Source organism: Python bivittatus, unplaced genomic scaffold, assembly GCF_059951505.1.
Source record: "Python bivittatus isolate LINGU-HERP-01145 unplaced genomic scaffold, Pbiv_v1 ctg000980_np1212, whole genome shotgun sequence".
Lineage (NCBI taxonomy): Eukaryota > Metazoa > Chordata > Lepidosauria > Squamata > Pythonidae > Python > Python bivittatus.
The window spans coordinates 26,463,499-26,479,116 of record NW_028277125.1 but is presented as its reverse complement, the minus strand read 5'-3'; the positions used below and the strand labels follow the sequence as shown (position 1 = coordinate 26,479,116).

The 15,618-nt window shown below is 39.2% G+C and overlaps 1 protein-coding gene across 2 annotated transcripts in view; it reads right to left on the bottom strand.

The window, feature by feature from the left end:
• Positions 1–15,618, bottom strand: part of PLOD2 (procollagen-lysine,2-oxoglutarate 5-dioxygenase 2) — a 62,334-nt gene that overhangs the window by 24,208 nt on the left and 22,508 nt on the right. For both annotated transcript variants that reach the window (XM_088131853.1, XM_088131851.1), the window contains exons 4-5: positions 4,948–5,111; positions 208–320 (exon numbers count right to left, since the gene is read on the bottom strand). In XM_088131853.1, the coding sequence (XP_087987979.1) occupies positions 208–320; positions 4,948–5,111 (277 nt within the window). The remainder of the gene's footprint in view (positions 1–207; positions 321–4,947; positions 5,112–15,618) is intronic.

Sequence of the window (15,618 nt, the reverse complement as noted above, 5' to 3'; positions counted from 1 at the left end):
ATAGTCAGCTTATATTTTGGAAACATTTGTTTCCAGAAGTCCAGACACAAAACCATTTAACTTGGAAGGTATGGCGTTTAAACTAAATATTCAGATGTTTCAACTGGTGCAAGAATTTCAGTGAGGTTCTTCATTCCTTTTTACCTTGGATTTTTGGAGAAGCGTACCTTAATTCATTGTATCGATTACTGATTAAGTTCTACTTACCCTCTTTAGTGGATCAATATAAATTTTTGTATAAAAAAGCTGATCATCATCATTATCTTGAAGGTTCCATTGTTGTACAATTTCATTTACATTTGGAGAATAACCAATAAATCCTGAAAGAAACCATCAAAAACAATTATTTGATACTTTCTAGGGCACTTACCATTAAACTTAAGGGAGATTTTTAAGCCCTTATTGGAAAAACTGTATCCAATTTCTTGCTGGAGATTTCTTGGTATTTATTTCTTGAAATATATTCTGTTCCTTTGATTTTATGCTCTTAAACAGAAAAACTATTCTAGGTATCATTCTAGTTCTGTTAATTGTTTGAGAGAAAACTAGGTTGGGAGCATGGCATGACACTCATTAACTTGGCTTTATTCAAGTCACAATACCAGAGTGAAGAAATTCATACAGTAGCAAATGAAATCTGCTGTCAAATCCTGTGTATGACTTCTAAGGAGATCAGTACAAAAGGGTCTTCTAAAGCTGACTCCATTTTCTAGCACAAGGGAGAAGGCCTTCTCCTGCATCATTCCATTGGGAATTTCCTTTGGTCTTTGCATTTTAATGAGCAGCCACAATACCTCTCTTTTGTCAACTAAAATATTAATTATTAGTTAAATGTTTACCTTAAATTAATATTTTAATTTTGTATGCTGATTACTGTAAGCCCCTTTGAATACCTAGGGGAGAAGAAAGGTGGGACATAAAATAAAATAAAGAAATAAAGAAGTGGGATTTTCTGACATAGTACATAGAATCATAGCCTTAGCATACCAAGCTGCATACAAGAACACATTCTAAAGATTTCCTAGCCAATTCAGCAATCTCATATAAAAACTTATATGGGGGTGGGGGGAAGGAACTGGGTGTATATGCAAGGCTGGTTCTCAATATCCCTGACTTTCTCTAATAAATCATTATAATAACACATTTGAAGAATGCTGTATATCAACCTTATTTAACAGCAAAGTAATTTATATCATCTAAAATCTTTATATTCAGCACAAGTTCTCTTGAAAGTCTTCAAAAACAAATGTTGGGAAGGTGATTTGGGATTTCAAAATAACAGATATAAAGGTAGCTTTTTTGAAGCACAGAATGCCTTTTAAATCTACATAAGCAAACAATAATGAAGACAATCTGCAGATGCTATTTCTCTCCATTAAAACTATAGATTAATTTAAACTTTTCTAGTTGGTGTAGGTAAAGCTATAATCAAACTGGCAGCACCATTTCAATGGCAATGCACAGTAATGGTTTTTAGCTGAACAGTTTTGAACACATCGGAAAAATCAACTCTTTCCTAATGAATTCTGTTGTTGACTTATGGTTCATTTTTCCTAAGACATGTAAATTAATACAGCCTAAGTAGCTGATTCAATTCCTGTTCTTAGCTGCCACGTTTGTTATTGCAAAACATTGGAAAAGTAACGTTTTAAAAAAATGAAGTAAAAAGTAAAAGTCATCGGACTAGTGATATTTAGAGGCGTGGAAAACTGTTTTGGCACATCAGCACAGAACTCTAGCAAAGGATACTCACATCTGACCACCATTTCTTGGCTAAACTAACGAAGTTTTCCTAATTGATTGCCCTGTACTGTAAAAATATCAATCTGAGCAGAAATACTGCAGATGTTAATATGCGATACTTAAAATATTTGTATTTTTAAGTTCTCTCATAGACAGACATATTTACACACATATGTATCTGTATATAGACCACCAAGTGTTTATTTCAGTTCTATTTATTTATTTCTATTCTGTATTTTTTTAGTTTGTCTCAGCCAGCAAACAACAAAAACAATTAAAAAGGAAGCACTGAAGCAATTATAAACTTTTTATTTAAAAAAACACCCTTCCATCTGCAGCCATCATGTAAAAACAGCCCCAGAATCACTACATTAACCCTGAAAACAAGGGGTTGGCACCTGGATTCTGCAGGCCATGCATGGCCAGCAAACCCTCTTTTATGGCACCAAGATAGCCCATAGCAGCTCTATTTTCTATCATTTTTGGTTGCAAATGAAATAAAATCTGTGTGTCAAATATTCCATGGCCTTAATTCATCTATTTTTATTCTTGAAAAACTTTATATCAAGAACAACCAGTATGACAATTGCCTGCCCACCTCTGTTCTGGTGATGTCATCAGGTCACCCTTACTTTGGCTGGTGAAAAACAAATTAATAAATGTCTTAATATGGCAAGACAACGTGCTTAAATATATGAACATACTTTTGAATTATATAGCCCTCAAACTATTGAGAATTGAAGAATCAAAGAAGATCATTGCTTTATGCTGAAATATATGGATACCTCAAATTTACAATCTTGGATTGCAGATATACATTATCTTTCTATTTATGAGCTGGTTCTTTATTGATGTAACAGAAAGCTGATAAAATTATTTAATGTGGTTACATTTTAATGATTTATTTAAAAAAGAACTAGGGGGAATAATTATGAAATATTAGATAAACATATAGAGATCTAAATGCAGAGATAGAGAGATGAAGATGGCATAGACAAATTCTTTTTCTTTCTGACTGGTTTTATGTTGTTCTTTCTTCCCCTTTTTTGTATATGAAAGTGAACTTGAAAATGATATATTCAATTCAATATGTTTATTGTTTTGACTGCCAGTCATAACAAATAAAATAAAAGCTATATAAAAGTGACCAAACATTAATAAAATACATTAAAATGTACAAAAATCAGTAAGGACATTAAAACATTGTTACTACAGCAGATAAAATAATGGAGAAACATTAGGAACTTTTGATAAAATCATCTCTCCATTTAAAATCAGCTCTCCACATAAAGCTTGCTAATCTCCATAGGAGTGTCTCCTTCTCTAAATTCATTAAATATTAAATGTTATGTGAATCAGGCCAAAATTATTTTCCTATCAAGAGGGGCCCCAAACATTTTCCATGTGTTGAAGCAAAAATAGAGCAGTACAATTAAGAATGTGAAAATCTTGTATAATTTCCTTGGAACATGGGCAGAAACACATATTATATGGGATATTGAGAAATCAGCCATCTCTAGTTAAGATAACGGAATTAGCAGATGGCAAAATTGACTTGTTTGATTAGAGAAAGGACAACAACTATATATATTAGTGACTAGAAACCCCTTATGGACTTTTTGCTGAAAAAAAAATTAAAAATGAACTTGTGATTATGGGTTTGAGATTAGAAAGGGTAGACTATAAAAAGAAGAAATTATGTTGTAACCTTAGAGAGAGAGGGTAAAATATAAATGTACTTGTAACTGCTGTTGAGAAGACTGGAAGCTCCTTCTTTATAATTTTTTCTTTTCTTTTTTTCTATTTCTTTCTTTGCACTTTTTTTTTCACTTACTATATTACTTTTCTTTACTTTCCTTACTTTACTCTCTCAAAATTTGTATTGTTTTTATTCTTTTAAAAATTTCTTTAATAAAAATTTTCTATCTGTCTATCTATCATCTATCTATCCTTCCATCCATCCATCCATCCATCCATCCATCCATCCATCCATCCATCTATCCCCTCTAGTTGCTGACATCATTTGCTGGAAGCAAAGTCTCATGAGTGCCTGTCAGAGGGATGGCACTGTAACACATCTCAGATGAAAAAACAATAAATAAATAAATAAATAAATAAATAAATAAATAAATAAATGACTGTACCCTCACAACATAAAACATTGCCTCCTTTAAACAAAATATGAACAGTGAAGTATTTGCAGAAACAGCTGGAACTCCAAATTATCCTAAACACACCCACACAGAGACATCCCACCTTAGTTCAAGAATAACAGAAGATCCATTCAGTTTGCATTTTGATGCTAATCTACCCAATTAGCAGTTTTTGAACATTCACACAGACTGGAACATCATGCCAGAGCCAAATTTGTAACATGGGATTACAAGGAAAACCGCATACAAAAACTAATGCATCAGGGAAAAGTGTGCATAAGATAAGAGGAGAAAAGAAATACATGTATTAAGATAAGTTAGGAGACTGGTTAGAAGTGTTAGATGGTGGATGAGCAAGCAGCCAGCAGCCATTTTAATTTCTTGAAATGTTACAGAACAATGGTATGTCAGAAACACTGAGGAAATTCCATTCTGCCCAGGAAGGGAAAAAGGGGAACATGAATCATTTTGGTACAGAAAAATTGTAGTTCCTATATTTAACCATCTTGGCTAGTGTCACATAATAACATTATCTGTGACAACTGCTGCATACCTTGCAGTTAGAGTATTTTTAGAAATGTGCAAATTTCCCTAAGCAATTTTCCTTGCCTGAAAACTATTCTGAGGAATTTCTTCAACATTCTTCAAATGAGCTAGTTGAGTAAGACAAACCCATGTTGCTTTATAAGTAGTTTGTCAGCTTCTATCTAAAGCAGTGTTTTTCAAACTTGGCAACCTTAAGATGTGTGGGCTTCTGTGTGTGGCCAGCTGGGGAACTCTGGGAGTTGAAGTCCCCACATCTTAAGGTTGCCAAGTTTGAAAAACACTGATGTAACTGCCTCCTTCTTTTCTACTTCTGTCTTCCCCTTTTCCTACCTTAGCTTTTGCTGATGAGATAGAAAATGAGATAAACTTATCTGAAGTCACCGTTACTAATAATGTACATTTCCCCTTCAAAATGTTTCAAAATGTAACACAACAAATTTGCACAGCATACCATTTTTCCAAGAGCAGGCAAAGGATACCTTTACCTTTGAAAAATACTACTTACCTCCAGCGTTAAGGAATCGTTTTCCACTGCGGACAATCGGGTATTTGTCAGACAATCTTTTATCAGGCCATATTAAGCCATCTGCTGCAAATACAACTTTGTGATTAACTTGCTGGAATTTCTTCAATAATTCCTCAGGTCCTCCAGCAAATATAACATCATAGCTGAAGTTTGAAGAGAGTGGAAAAGATGACTGTTAAAAAGTATTTCTACACTTCAACAGCAGCATTCAAAACTGAAATAAAGGAGAACAAGCCTGCCTTAATACTGTAAGAATTCAGACATTGTTCAGAAGCAAGCTTTACATTTAGAAAAATGAGGCAACTCCGCTTTTTGCACACCATTCACTTAGTCTTGAATAGGATCAGGTTACTTCCAAATTTTCATTCAAAGCAGGTCATGCTTTAAAAGGAATATATGAGCTATCCCTTTCCTCTATTTGCTCCTGTCCATTGGTTGCTGCAGCCATTTTTTTCCATTCCTAGCTTATTTCTAATACTGGAGCCGAAAAGGAGGGGGGGAAAAAAGTTCCTAAAAGAACCGTAGAGAAATAACATGGAAGAGGGAGGGAGGGAGGGAGGGAGGGAGGAAGTGCATTTACTACACTTTTCAGTATGTTCCTTTTACTGTTGAGGTCAGTGTGCTGAAAACCTCCTTAACGTTCCTCAGAAGTTTTCTTTCTGGCAAGGAGCTTTCCATTTTTTGCTATGTTTTCCAAATGCCTAAGAATTTCCTTTCAATTCCCCATGGTGTGTTTTTAAGTTTACTATATTGTTGGAGGTTGTGGGGCTGAAGTTGTTCCCTTCTATTCCATAAATTTCCCACATTCTGAAGCTTCTGTAGCTGCCCACACTTCTCACTCTGAAACATGTCCATGTCAGGAGTTGCCTCATGGGGTCTTCCTTTAGGAACTGGGGAAGCTAGAGAGGCCGCAAAACTACAAGCCAGGATGTTCATCACATGTATCCTATAACTCCAAACTCCACCCGGGAGAATTACTCTAACATTCACTTCTTTTTTGAAAGAAATTTCAATAGCAATTTTTCTTTCATTCAACCTAAATCAGCACTGATAGAAAAAAATGCAAGATAACACTAGTGAAGATGTGCCCTGTATTTTACATGCCCAGAGAGAAATCAGTTGAGAACGGTCTCCAAAATAGGTTGGTTCTTCGCATTTAGTTTGTACTCTCAACCAAGTCCCAGGTAAGCAATACTTAGCTGACCTTGGATGATTCAAGCTAGGCTGAGTCAGGCCCTACTTATTACTTGGGTGGGAGACTACTGAAGAATGCAGACAGACAATGTCCATAAACCATATCAATATTGCTGCAATGAAAAGTACATGCATATGCTCACGTAGACACCAGGAGTTCTCGAGAGACCAAACTCAACTCAAGAGACTCTCAAATGTGAAAGTTTTGATCTACACCAGTTTCTTCTGTGTTGTACATTCTTCTTCTTTGCCATCTTCAGATCATTATTAAACAAAAGTGATGAGTTGTTTCAGCCAAGGGGCTACCAATGATACTAAAGCAGAACTGCATATGTGTTTTGGGCTGAAGGATTACTGTAGCGTGCAGTATTGAACATTACACTAGAAGGGATGTTTTGGGATGGAAACAAAAATTTGAATTTAATCATGGTAAATTTAAGCTTAATTAAAATTAAATTTAACCAAATACTCCTTTCTTGTTATAATAAAAATTCCAGACTAGCATCCACTTTTGGAAAAGATCTGAGTGGTGTCAGATTCAGCCTAGCGCAGCACCACAGTGCCATTGGTCAATTTCACTGCCTCAGGCAAAAGGTAATCAGGGCAAGTAAACAATGCAACCACAAGTTAACTACCCGCAGAGGGCGGGCAATTAAGAAGCGGCAACATTGTAGCGCAGCCAGCTTCCCAGGCACCCCAGGCAACTCTGGCTTATGATACGCCAGAAGCACAGCAATCAGTGGGCAATTCAAACCCAGAAAAGCCCCAGGAATGTAAGGGCAGGAGAGACAAAAGAAGATCAGAACCCAATAGAAACTGGCTGAATCTGCCATCAAGGTGAGGGGAAGGAAGATTGCCATGAACAGATGGGCAGCCCAGGGCAAGGGCAAGGGACGGAACCCAGGGGTACTGCAGGTCAAGGGAGGGAGACCCTATAAAAAGACTGTAAGAAACCATGCCAAGCCAGTCCTGGCTTTGTCTGTGACCATTACGCATTACACCTGAGTAAACTAAGCCAGGATTTGCCTTGAGCCCTACCCAGAGTAACCCTACTGAGGAGCGCTTGCGTTCTTTCATTCGCCGATGACCTACAGGACCTGGACGACTTCACACAGCGATGGCAAGTGACAGCGAGGGGGCGAGTTTATGAGGCGGTGAGGAATCCAGACCTGAGAACCTGGTGGTGGAGGAGACAGTCAGAAGAGAGAGGAGGAGAGAGGCCCCCACACCCATGCCTTGGGATGCAAGGTGGTCTGTGGGTGTAGGATGGGATCCGGGGGCCCATTGGGACATGGAGTCATGATGCATCAAGGCTCAGGATCCCGGATCCAGGAGCTGGAGGACCAGATATCCCAGATGGAAGGCAATTTCCGATGGCAGTTGGATGCTGCAGGCACTGCTTTGCGGACCCAGAGCCCCGGCTGGAGAGGTCCCGGGAGTCAACTGAGGAGCAGGAGGCAGCACGGAGCCCACGCTCAGGCTTGCAGCAACAGCTAGACCCGCAGGAGGTGCAGCGGATGACCAACAGGCAGCAGAGGCACTCAGGTTCAGGACCCTGGAGAGCCAATTCTCGGGGGACCCCGAGCAACTGCCCTGTTTCCTCACGCAGGTGAGGAACTTCATGAGCCGCAGTGTGCACCTGTTCAGTGACAACAGGGAACCTACGTGGTGGATCTGTTGGAGGGGTGGGCAGCCGGATGGGTCATCTGTGTGTATGAAGCTAACATGGTGGAACCCAAAGACTTTCCCGAATTCATGCAGGTGCTCAGAGACAGGTTTGAAGACATGCTGAGTGCCAGGCAAGCCTGGGACAAGATCCATCGACTGCGCCAGGGGGACGGGATGGTGTCCAAATATGCCCTGGAGTTCAGGTGTCTCACAGAAAAGCTCACCGACTGGCTGGAGTCCCTGAAAGTAGACTACTTCCAGAATGGGCTTCACCCGGAAATCCTTGAGAGAGCGCTCGGCAGGGACGACCCAGGGATGCTGAAAGAATGGATTTGGCTGGCGGGGATGGCAGAAGCCACCTGGGACCAAATTAAGTGGAAGATCAGAACCCAGAAGCCAGCCAAACTCAACTGAGATGAGGCAACCCCAAAGGGGAAGCGCAGGAGCCAACGGCGGGGCCCTGGCGATAGAGAACCCCAGCGGAAAGCAGGACTCTGCTACTGGCGCATGGGGGAGGGGCACTGGGCAGTGCAGTGCCCCTCAGAGCAGAATGGCCCGACGAACCGCGTAGAGGACAGAGGTCGAGAGAGATGGCAGTGACAGCAGCAACATCAGAATCGGCAGCAGTGGGAACTGAGCGGGCGGCAGCAGGCAGGGAAAGGGCAGCAGTATCCCGGGGCCTTACCGCAACCTGGAGGCGGTCTTCAGTGAGGCTTCCCAGGCGCCCAGGCAACTCCGGCTTATGATACGCTGGAAGCACAGCAATCGGCAGGCAATTCAAACCCAGAAAAGCCCCAGGAACGCAAGGGCAGGAGAGACAATAGAAGCAGATCAGAACACAATAGAAACTGGCTGAATCTGCCATCAAGGTGAGGGGAAAGAAGATCACCATGAACAGATGGGCAGCCCAGGGCAAGGGCAAGGGGCAGAACTGAGGGGTACTGCGGGTCAAGGGGGGGACTCTATAAAAAGACTGTAAGAAACCGTACCAAGCCAATCCTGGCTTGTCTGTAACCATAACGCATTACGCCTGAGTAAACTAACTTTCATGGCTGTGAGAGCTGGACCATAAAGAAGGCTGAGCGCCGAAGAATTGATGCCTTTGAACTGTGGTGCTGGAGAAGACTCTTAAGAGTCCCCTGGACTGCTAGGAGGTCAAACCAGTCAATCTTAAAGGAAATCAACCCTGATTGCTCATTGGAAGGACTGATAATGAAGCTCAAGCTCAGATACTTTGGTCACCTAATGCGAAGAGAGGAGTCTTTGGAAAAGACCCTGATGCTGGGAAAGATTGAAGGCAAAAGGAGAAGAGGACGGCAGAGGATGAGATGGTTAGACAGCATCACTGAAGCAATGAGTATGAAACTGAGCAAACTCAGGAGGCAGTGAAGGACAGGAAGGCCTGGCGCAATATGGTTCATGGGGTCACGAAGAGTCGGACACGACTTAACGACTGAACAACAACAACAAACTAACTTTCGTCCGAGCTTGTGTCTCACAAGGTTTTTGTTCAGCGCCGAATGCAGCAATCCTTACAAGTGGTACATCTTATCCTATGATTTCAGTCTGTGTATGTATCTTGCAAAGTTTTAAAAACCATCCTCCTAACCTGAATATGAATAGGTTTTTCTCAGAATACTTCCTATGCTTTAGAAGTTAGCTAGAGAATCTGTAACTCTCTAGATCTTACTTAACAACATTGCCTACAGTGCAAAATGAAAGAAGTTTGGAACTGTAATTAAGGGATCTAAGGATCACAGGTTTCCTGTCTCTGTATTCATAATAAACTATACAGTGCCTAGTTATGACCTGGAAATCTCTGAATATTCTAGCAGTTGGCAATTTATTCATGTTCTGTCACACCCAGACTGTTGAATTTCACTGACAGTTCCAGACAAAATTTGGCATAATAAAACCATAGAAGTATTAGCAGTCTTCATCCTGGACAAGATCTATCTATGTGACTGCTAAGAATCAATACTGACTTGATGGAACATAATCATTAGTGGACATATCTCAGAAAGAGCAAGGTTTTTTTCTCCCCCTTATAGGTTTAAATTTGCTTCTGAGCAGTAGAAAAAAAATCATATCAGAAATTTAGGAATTTTCTTATTACAGGTAGTCCTCGCTAAACTACCATTCATTCAGCGACTATTTGAAGTTACAGCAGTGCTGACCAAGTGGTACTTACATATAGTCCCCAAAGTTACACCCATTGCAGCGCCTCCATGGTCATGTGATCAAATTCAGACACTTGGCAGCCCACAAACACAACTGCAGGGAGGATTCAACTCCTCCCACCTGCCAATCTACCCCTGATCTTTGACCTTTTGGCCACCCTGCACAGCAGCACTCCTTGGCAGCAGTGGTGGCGCTGGGGCTAAAGTAGAGGCCCGGGGTCTTCAGCATTCTCAGCTGGCTGCTGCCATTCCTGGACCTCCACTTCAGCCCCAGCACTTCTGGCACCACCACCACCACCAAGGAGTGCCACTGTGCAAGAGGAAGCAGCCCCTTACCTTACTGAGGCTTGGGGCTGGGAGGGACCAAGCCAGAAATGGCTTGGATTGGGGTGGATCCTTGCCTAACAACCAGTGGGATTCAGTTAACAATGGCATCAGGGACTGATGGGATTTCTGTCACTAAGCGATGCTGTCATGTGACATTGTGCTTTACACCCACATTGCTTAGCGATGGAAATTCCCATCCCAATTACTGTCGTAACCCGAGGACCTTTACGATGTTTTGTAAATCTACAGTGCAACAATGTAGAAAAAGTACTCCTCTGTGCTCTCTCCAAATCTTCTGAATAAAAATATTCCTATAGGATCTAAGAAGCAACATCATTGCAATGGAATGTTGTCTTACAATCATTTTCATCTTAAGAGTCATCATAATGTTTGCCAGCACTTAAAAATATCATAAATTTGTGCTGTCTTAAATCAGGGCTCATCTAAATGCAGCAGCTATGGGATTAGGGTGGTTGTTTTTTTTAAGATATCATTTCATGAAAAAGATTTTTACTTCTCATTTTTGTAGAAAGAAAAATTTGACATGATACAGCTGTACAAATCTACACTCATGTTATTAAATAATATACAATAATACATGTTCTGTGGGATTAGAATACTTTTTTTTTTTAATTCACCAAGAAAAAAGGTCACAAAATTGCTACAATTCCTTTTAGATAGAAGTACTGCACTGTTAACTCAATAAAATCAGAGAAGCTTTTAGAACGTGGTCAAACAGATGACCCAGTCCCATTCAGGCAAATTCCTATTCTAACACCATTCTGCTATCTGTATCTTACTTTCTCTGCAAGTGCAATTGATAAAACTGCAACTCAGTGAAACGGGGAGACTGGTTGTCTTTCCTTAAAGTTATGGAATTAATTTCTTATACCCATAACCACTGAATTACATTAGTTACTCTGTGTGTGTGCTTGTTTTATTACAGATTATTCCTAATTGTCCCATTGCAACTCTTCAAATATTTTCAATCATACCCATTCACCACTAATGAACATATAATTCCACTGTATTCTCTTTCTTCTGGGACAGTAGAAGCCAGAGACGCTCAGCAGACACTATCTTTCCTGATCTCCCGTTCTCTACATTATTGCAAAACAGCTGTTTTGTAGATGCAAACACAGCATCTACAGTCCCTTGCAATTTATACATTCAGTTCCCAAATAGACAGGAAAAAAATATTTTTTTCTTTCCATTTTTGTAATCATGAATCAATTAGGTCTACGCAGAAATATAGTCTTTACCTATGTTATTTTCTGCTTTTAATCTCTCTACTTTCAGTTTTTTGCACTGCATTCTCTCACTGCTGCTCCAGCTGTTTGAAATATTTCTGTTTTTTTCATCTTAGTAGCATCCATGAAATAAAAAAATGTCACTTGGTTTCAAACCTGAAACAAGCACGCAATGCCTCAGAAGTTCTGCCAAACTGTTCTGAATTGGCCATTGGCCACAATTGGGCAATAAAATAAAATAAAATAAAATCCCAGAACTGTTTGGATTTTGGCTAAAACAGAAGCTGCAACCATCCTGGAGCAATCTTATTGTCACGATAAACCAGATGAGCTAATTCTACTTTATTGTTAAGCTACATTGACAGAATCTTTCAAGTTTGAAAGTACAATTCTTTCCCCCCCACCACCTCCTTTACAGCCCAAGAAACTAAGAGGATCCCTTCCGAGACTCTTGCCCTGTCCACCATCCAGCTGCGGGCTATGCTGTCTCTTATCTGACTATTCCCTTAGCAGCATCTCTTGGCCCAGGCTCCCAAGGTCTTTCCCACATAGCATTTTCTTATAGGGTAAGTAGAGCAAGGCTGTTACACATAATCTCTCTGCTGTCCTCCCACAGCAACTCCTAGTGCAGCATATCTCAGCAGCTTACCAGCCCCTGGGATCTTATCTTTCACTTTTGCTGCAGTCAATGACTTAGTATGGCATATTTCACTTCTGTCCACTGCCCACTTGTCTCAGTGCCTTCCTTTCTTGGCCTCCCCACCACTGCCATCACAGATGTCCCAGTGCTGCATTTCCCATTGATCACAATAGTCCAATGCTCCATTCTTTTTTTCTCTTTTTATTATATTGTTATAAATGTTGTTATATTGTTTCGATACAATGTTATTTATACAGTATTAATTCAAATTATTGACATTCTATTGTTTTGATAACTTAAAGTATTCGAAATAAAGAGAAAGCAATATTCTATCAGTATTAATTACAATTTAGAAGATTGATATTGCAACTATAAAATTATCTGACTTTTTCATATGCAGTTGAATATAAGATTAGAAAAAAAGAAACTGCTGCAGATTACATCAAAGGATTTGTTGTGCAATAAAGATCTGGAGCTAGTTACTTAGTACTGAAGTCTCCATTGTATAAGATAGATAGATAGATAGATAGATAGATAGATAGATAGATAGATAGATAGATAGATATTCATGTTAATAAAAGGAAAAAATAAGCAAAACCAATTTAACAAGAATTAATAATAATAATAATAATAACAATAATAATAATAATAATAATAATACCACAAAACAGACAAAGTAATAGAAAATGAAGAAGCTAAAGTGCTCTGGGACTTTAGAATTCAAACAGACAAGCACCTGCCACACAACACTCCAGACTTAACAACTGTTGATAAGAAAGACAAAAAAGTCTGGATAGTGGACATTGCAATAACTGGAGACAGCAGAATAGAAGAGAAGGAACTGGAAAAAATCTTGAAATATAAAGAAGTAGAAGCAAATAGAAGTAGAAAGCCTATGGTAAAAGAAAGCAAAGATAGTACCAATAGGTACTATTGTGTACTACCGTGTATTGGGATTGCCTTAGGTGCAATCCCAAAACATCTGGAGCATCACTCAAACACCATCGGCATTGACAGAAGTACCATCAGTCAATTGCAAAAGGCAGCTTTACTTGGAACAGCTTATATCTTGTGACAATACCTTTAACACCATCAAACAACCACATCTGCCTATCCCAGGTCCTTGTGAAGGACTCGATAGGTATGATAAAATGTTTCTCATGTTTCATGATTACTGTATTATTTGTCTATCTTAGATATTATTGATGGAGTTATATACCATCTGTAGAACATTTTGTACCAATTTTCCTTTAAGTTATAACTTGGTATAAATTTTATATATTTAGTCCATAATTCTTCCCAATGTTGCACCATAGCTGTGTTTAAAATTTTACACCCATTTTATTATACAGTTTTTGTTTGTTCTGCCTCTGTATCATATCTAAGTAAAAGTTTATATATGCGCCCTAACAGATTGTGTTGGTTTTGTATGAATGTTTCAAATTCTGTTTTTGTTTTTTTTAATATCCCCTTTGCTTAATTTCCCCAGTTGTTATTTGTCAGACCAACCTATCATCTATAAAGATAAAACTGGAGCAAGTAATACTAAATATGTCCCCTTGAGCTCTTGTAAGATAAGTAGATAGAATATACAATGCCTATGAAGTGCCTGTTCAAATCACAAACACTTATTTGGTGAACTTGGGTCACTCTCTATCTCTCTCCGGTGTAATTCAGAGTGAATTTTAAAGCTTTAAAATTAGAGTACACTACCTTAGGTTCTTAGAGGACAGAGTAAAAATAAGATAGATCCATGGAACTAAAGGTGAATATGTAGGATATGTATGATCCTATAATTCCAATGGTTTGGAACTCCTAAAGCAGATACTTAGATGCTGAGAAGAATCTCAAAAATCAATAACTTTCTTTAAAGATTTTTTTTTTAAATGCCCTAATTGAATGTAGAATATTTTAAGTACAAGGAATATCCTGAATAGAAAGCAACTAAACACAAATATTGGTTTGTTCATACCAGACTCTAAAAAGCATATCAAACTGAGTGTCATTTAGTGTAGTGGTTAATATGCTAGACTAGGAACTGGGACACCATGAGTTCTAGTTTTCTGAGTCCCTGAGGCATGAAAGCTGGCTGGATGACTTTGGGCCAGTGACTCTCTCTCTCTCAGTGCAACTACCTTGAGTTGTACAAAATAAAGGCAGGATATTCATCAGGAAAGGAAAGGAAAGGAAAGGAAAGGAAAGGAAAGGAAAGGAAAGGAAAGGAAAGGAAAGGAAAGGAAAGGAAAGGAAAGGAAAGGAAAGGAAAGGAAAGGAAAGGAAAGGAAAGGAAAGGAAAGGAGGGAGAGAGAGAGAGAGAGAGAGAGAGAAAGAAAGAAAGAAAGAAAGAAAGAAAGAAAGAAAGAAAGAAAGAAAGAAAGAAAGAAAGAAAGAAAAAATGAACAGAGCTCTGTCAAAAAATGAAAAAGCTTTCAGAGTCAACCAATGAAATACAAACCAACACCATAACAATGCCTTCATGATAACCACTACATAGCCACCCAGGGTTAACCCACTCTTCCCCTGAAAAAGGCTGGTTGAGAAATTGTTATGTGATTCAGCTAGCGATTTCCAGTTTCATACCTACACTTACTAAGGCATATTCCTAGTAGGTGTGGTAGAAGGCATGAGCAGGAAGGTTCTGGAATGGAGCTTCAAGATTGCCAGGAGTGGGGAGAGACATTCCAGGGGAAGCACCTCCTCAGCCCACATCAAGAGTGTGGGAAAGCCAAGAGAATGAAACTGGCACCTCCCTAGGCCCTCATGGTTATAGCAATTGTTGTGGTGTAGATTTAGTCAGGCAAGATTCTGTCTATTAGGTGTAAGCTAATAAAGGAGCCTAACTGTTCTGGACTGTTTCACTGTTGTTCTTGGGCTGAACCTGACAGTAGGTAAGATAAGAAGAAAATGTAAACCTATTTGGACATTAAGAGAAAACATATCCTTCCCATATGAGTGAGGATGGAGCTGTTCTGAGTACCTTTCTCAGCAACTCAGAATGACTTGAAGTCATTCTCCCAAAGTATTTGCATATGTAGGGTGGGAGGCTTCACATGTACAACTAAAAGGGTCCTATAGGGTCAGGAATCCTGCAGTTCCATCTATATTCAGAAGGTGGTGGGGAATGTTTCCCAAAATTCAGGAGTATGAAAGGTTTGTAAGATGAGGTCTGCACTTCTAAATAGTATTTCAGGACCTTTCAGTTCAAAAAGTGGGCAGGCTAGTATAAGCACTGGATTTCCATTAATTTACATTTCATTAACATTCACTTCATTTTTAAAAGTCAATATTCTCATTCTCCATTAATTTGATAATTCACCATCTCATATTAAACCTGCAACTTAGCTGCAATTTTGGAGGGCTTTGGGAGGTTCACTCAATGCTTGAGGGAGTG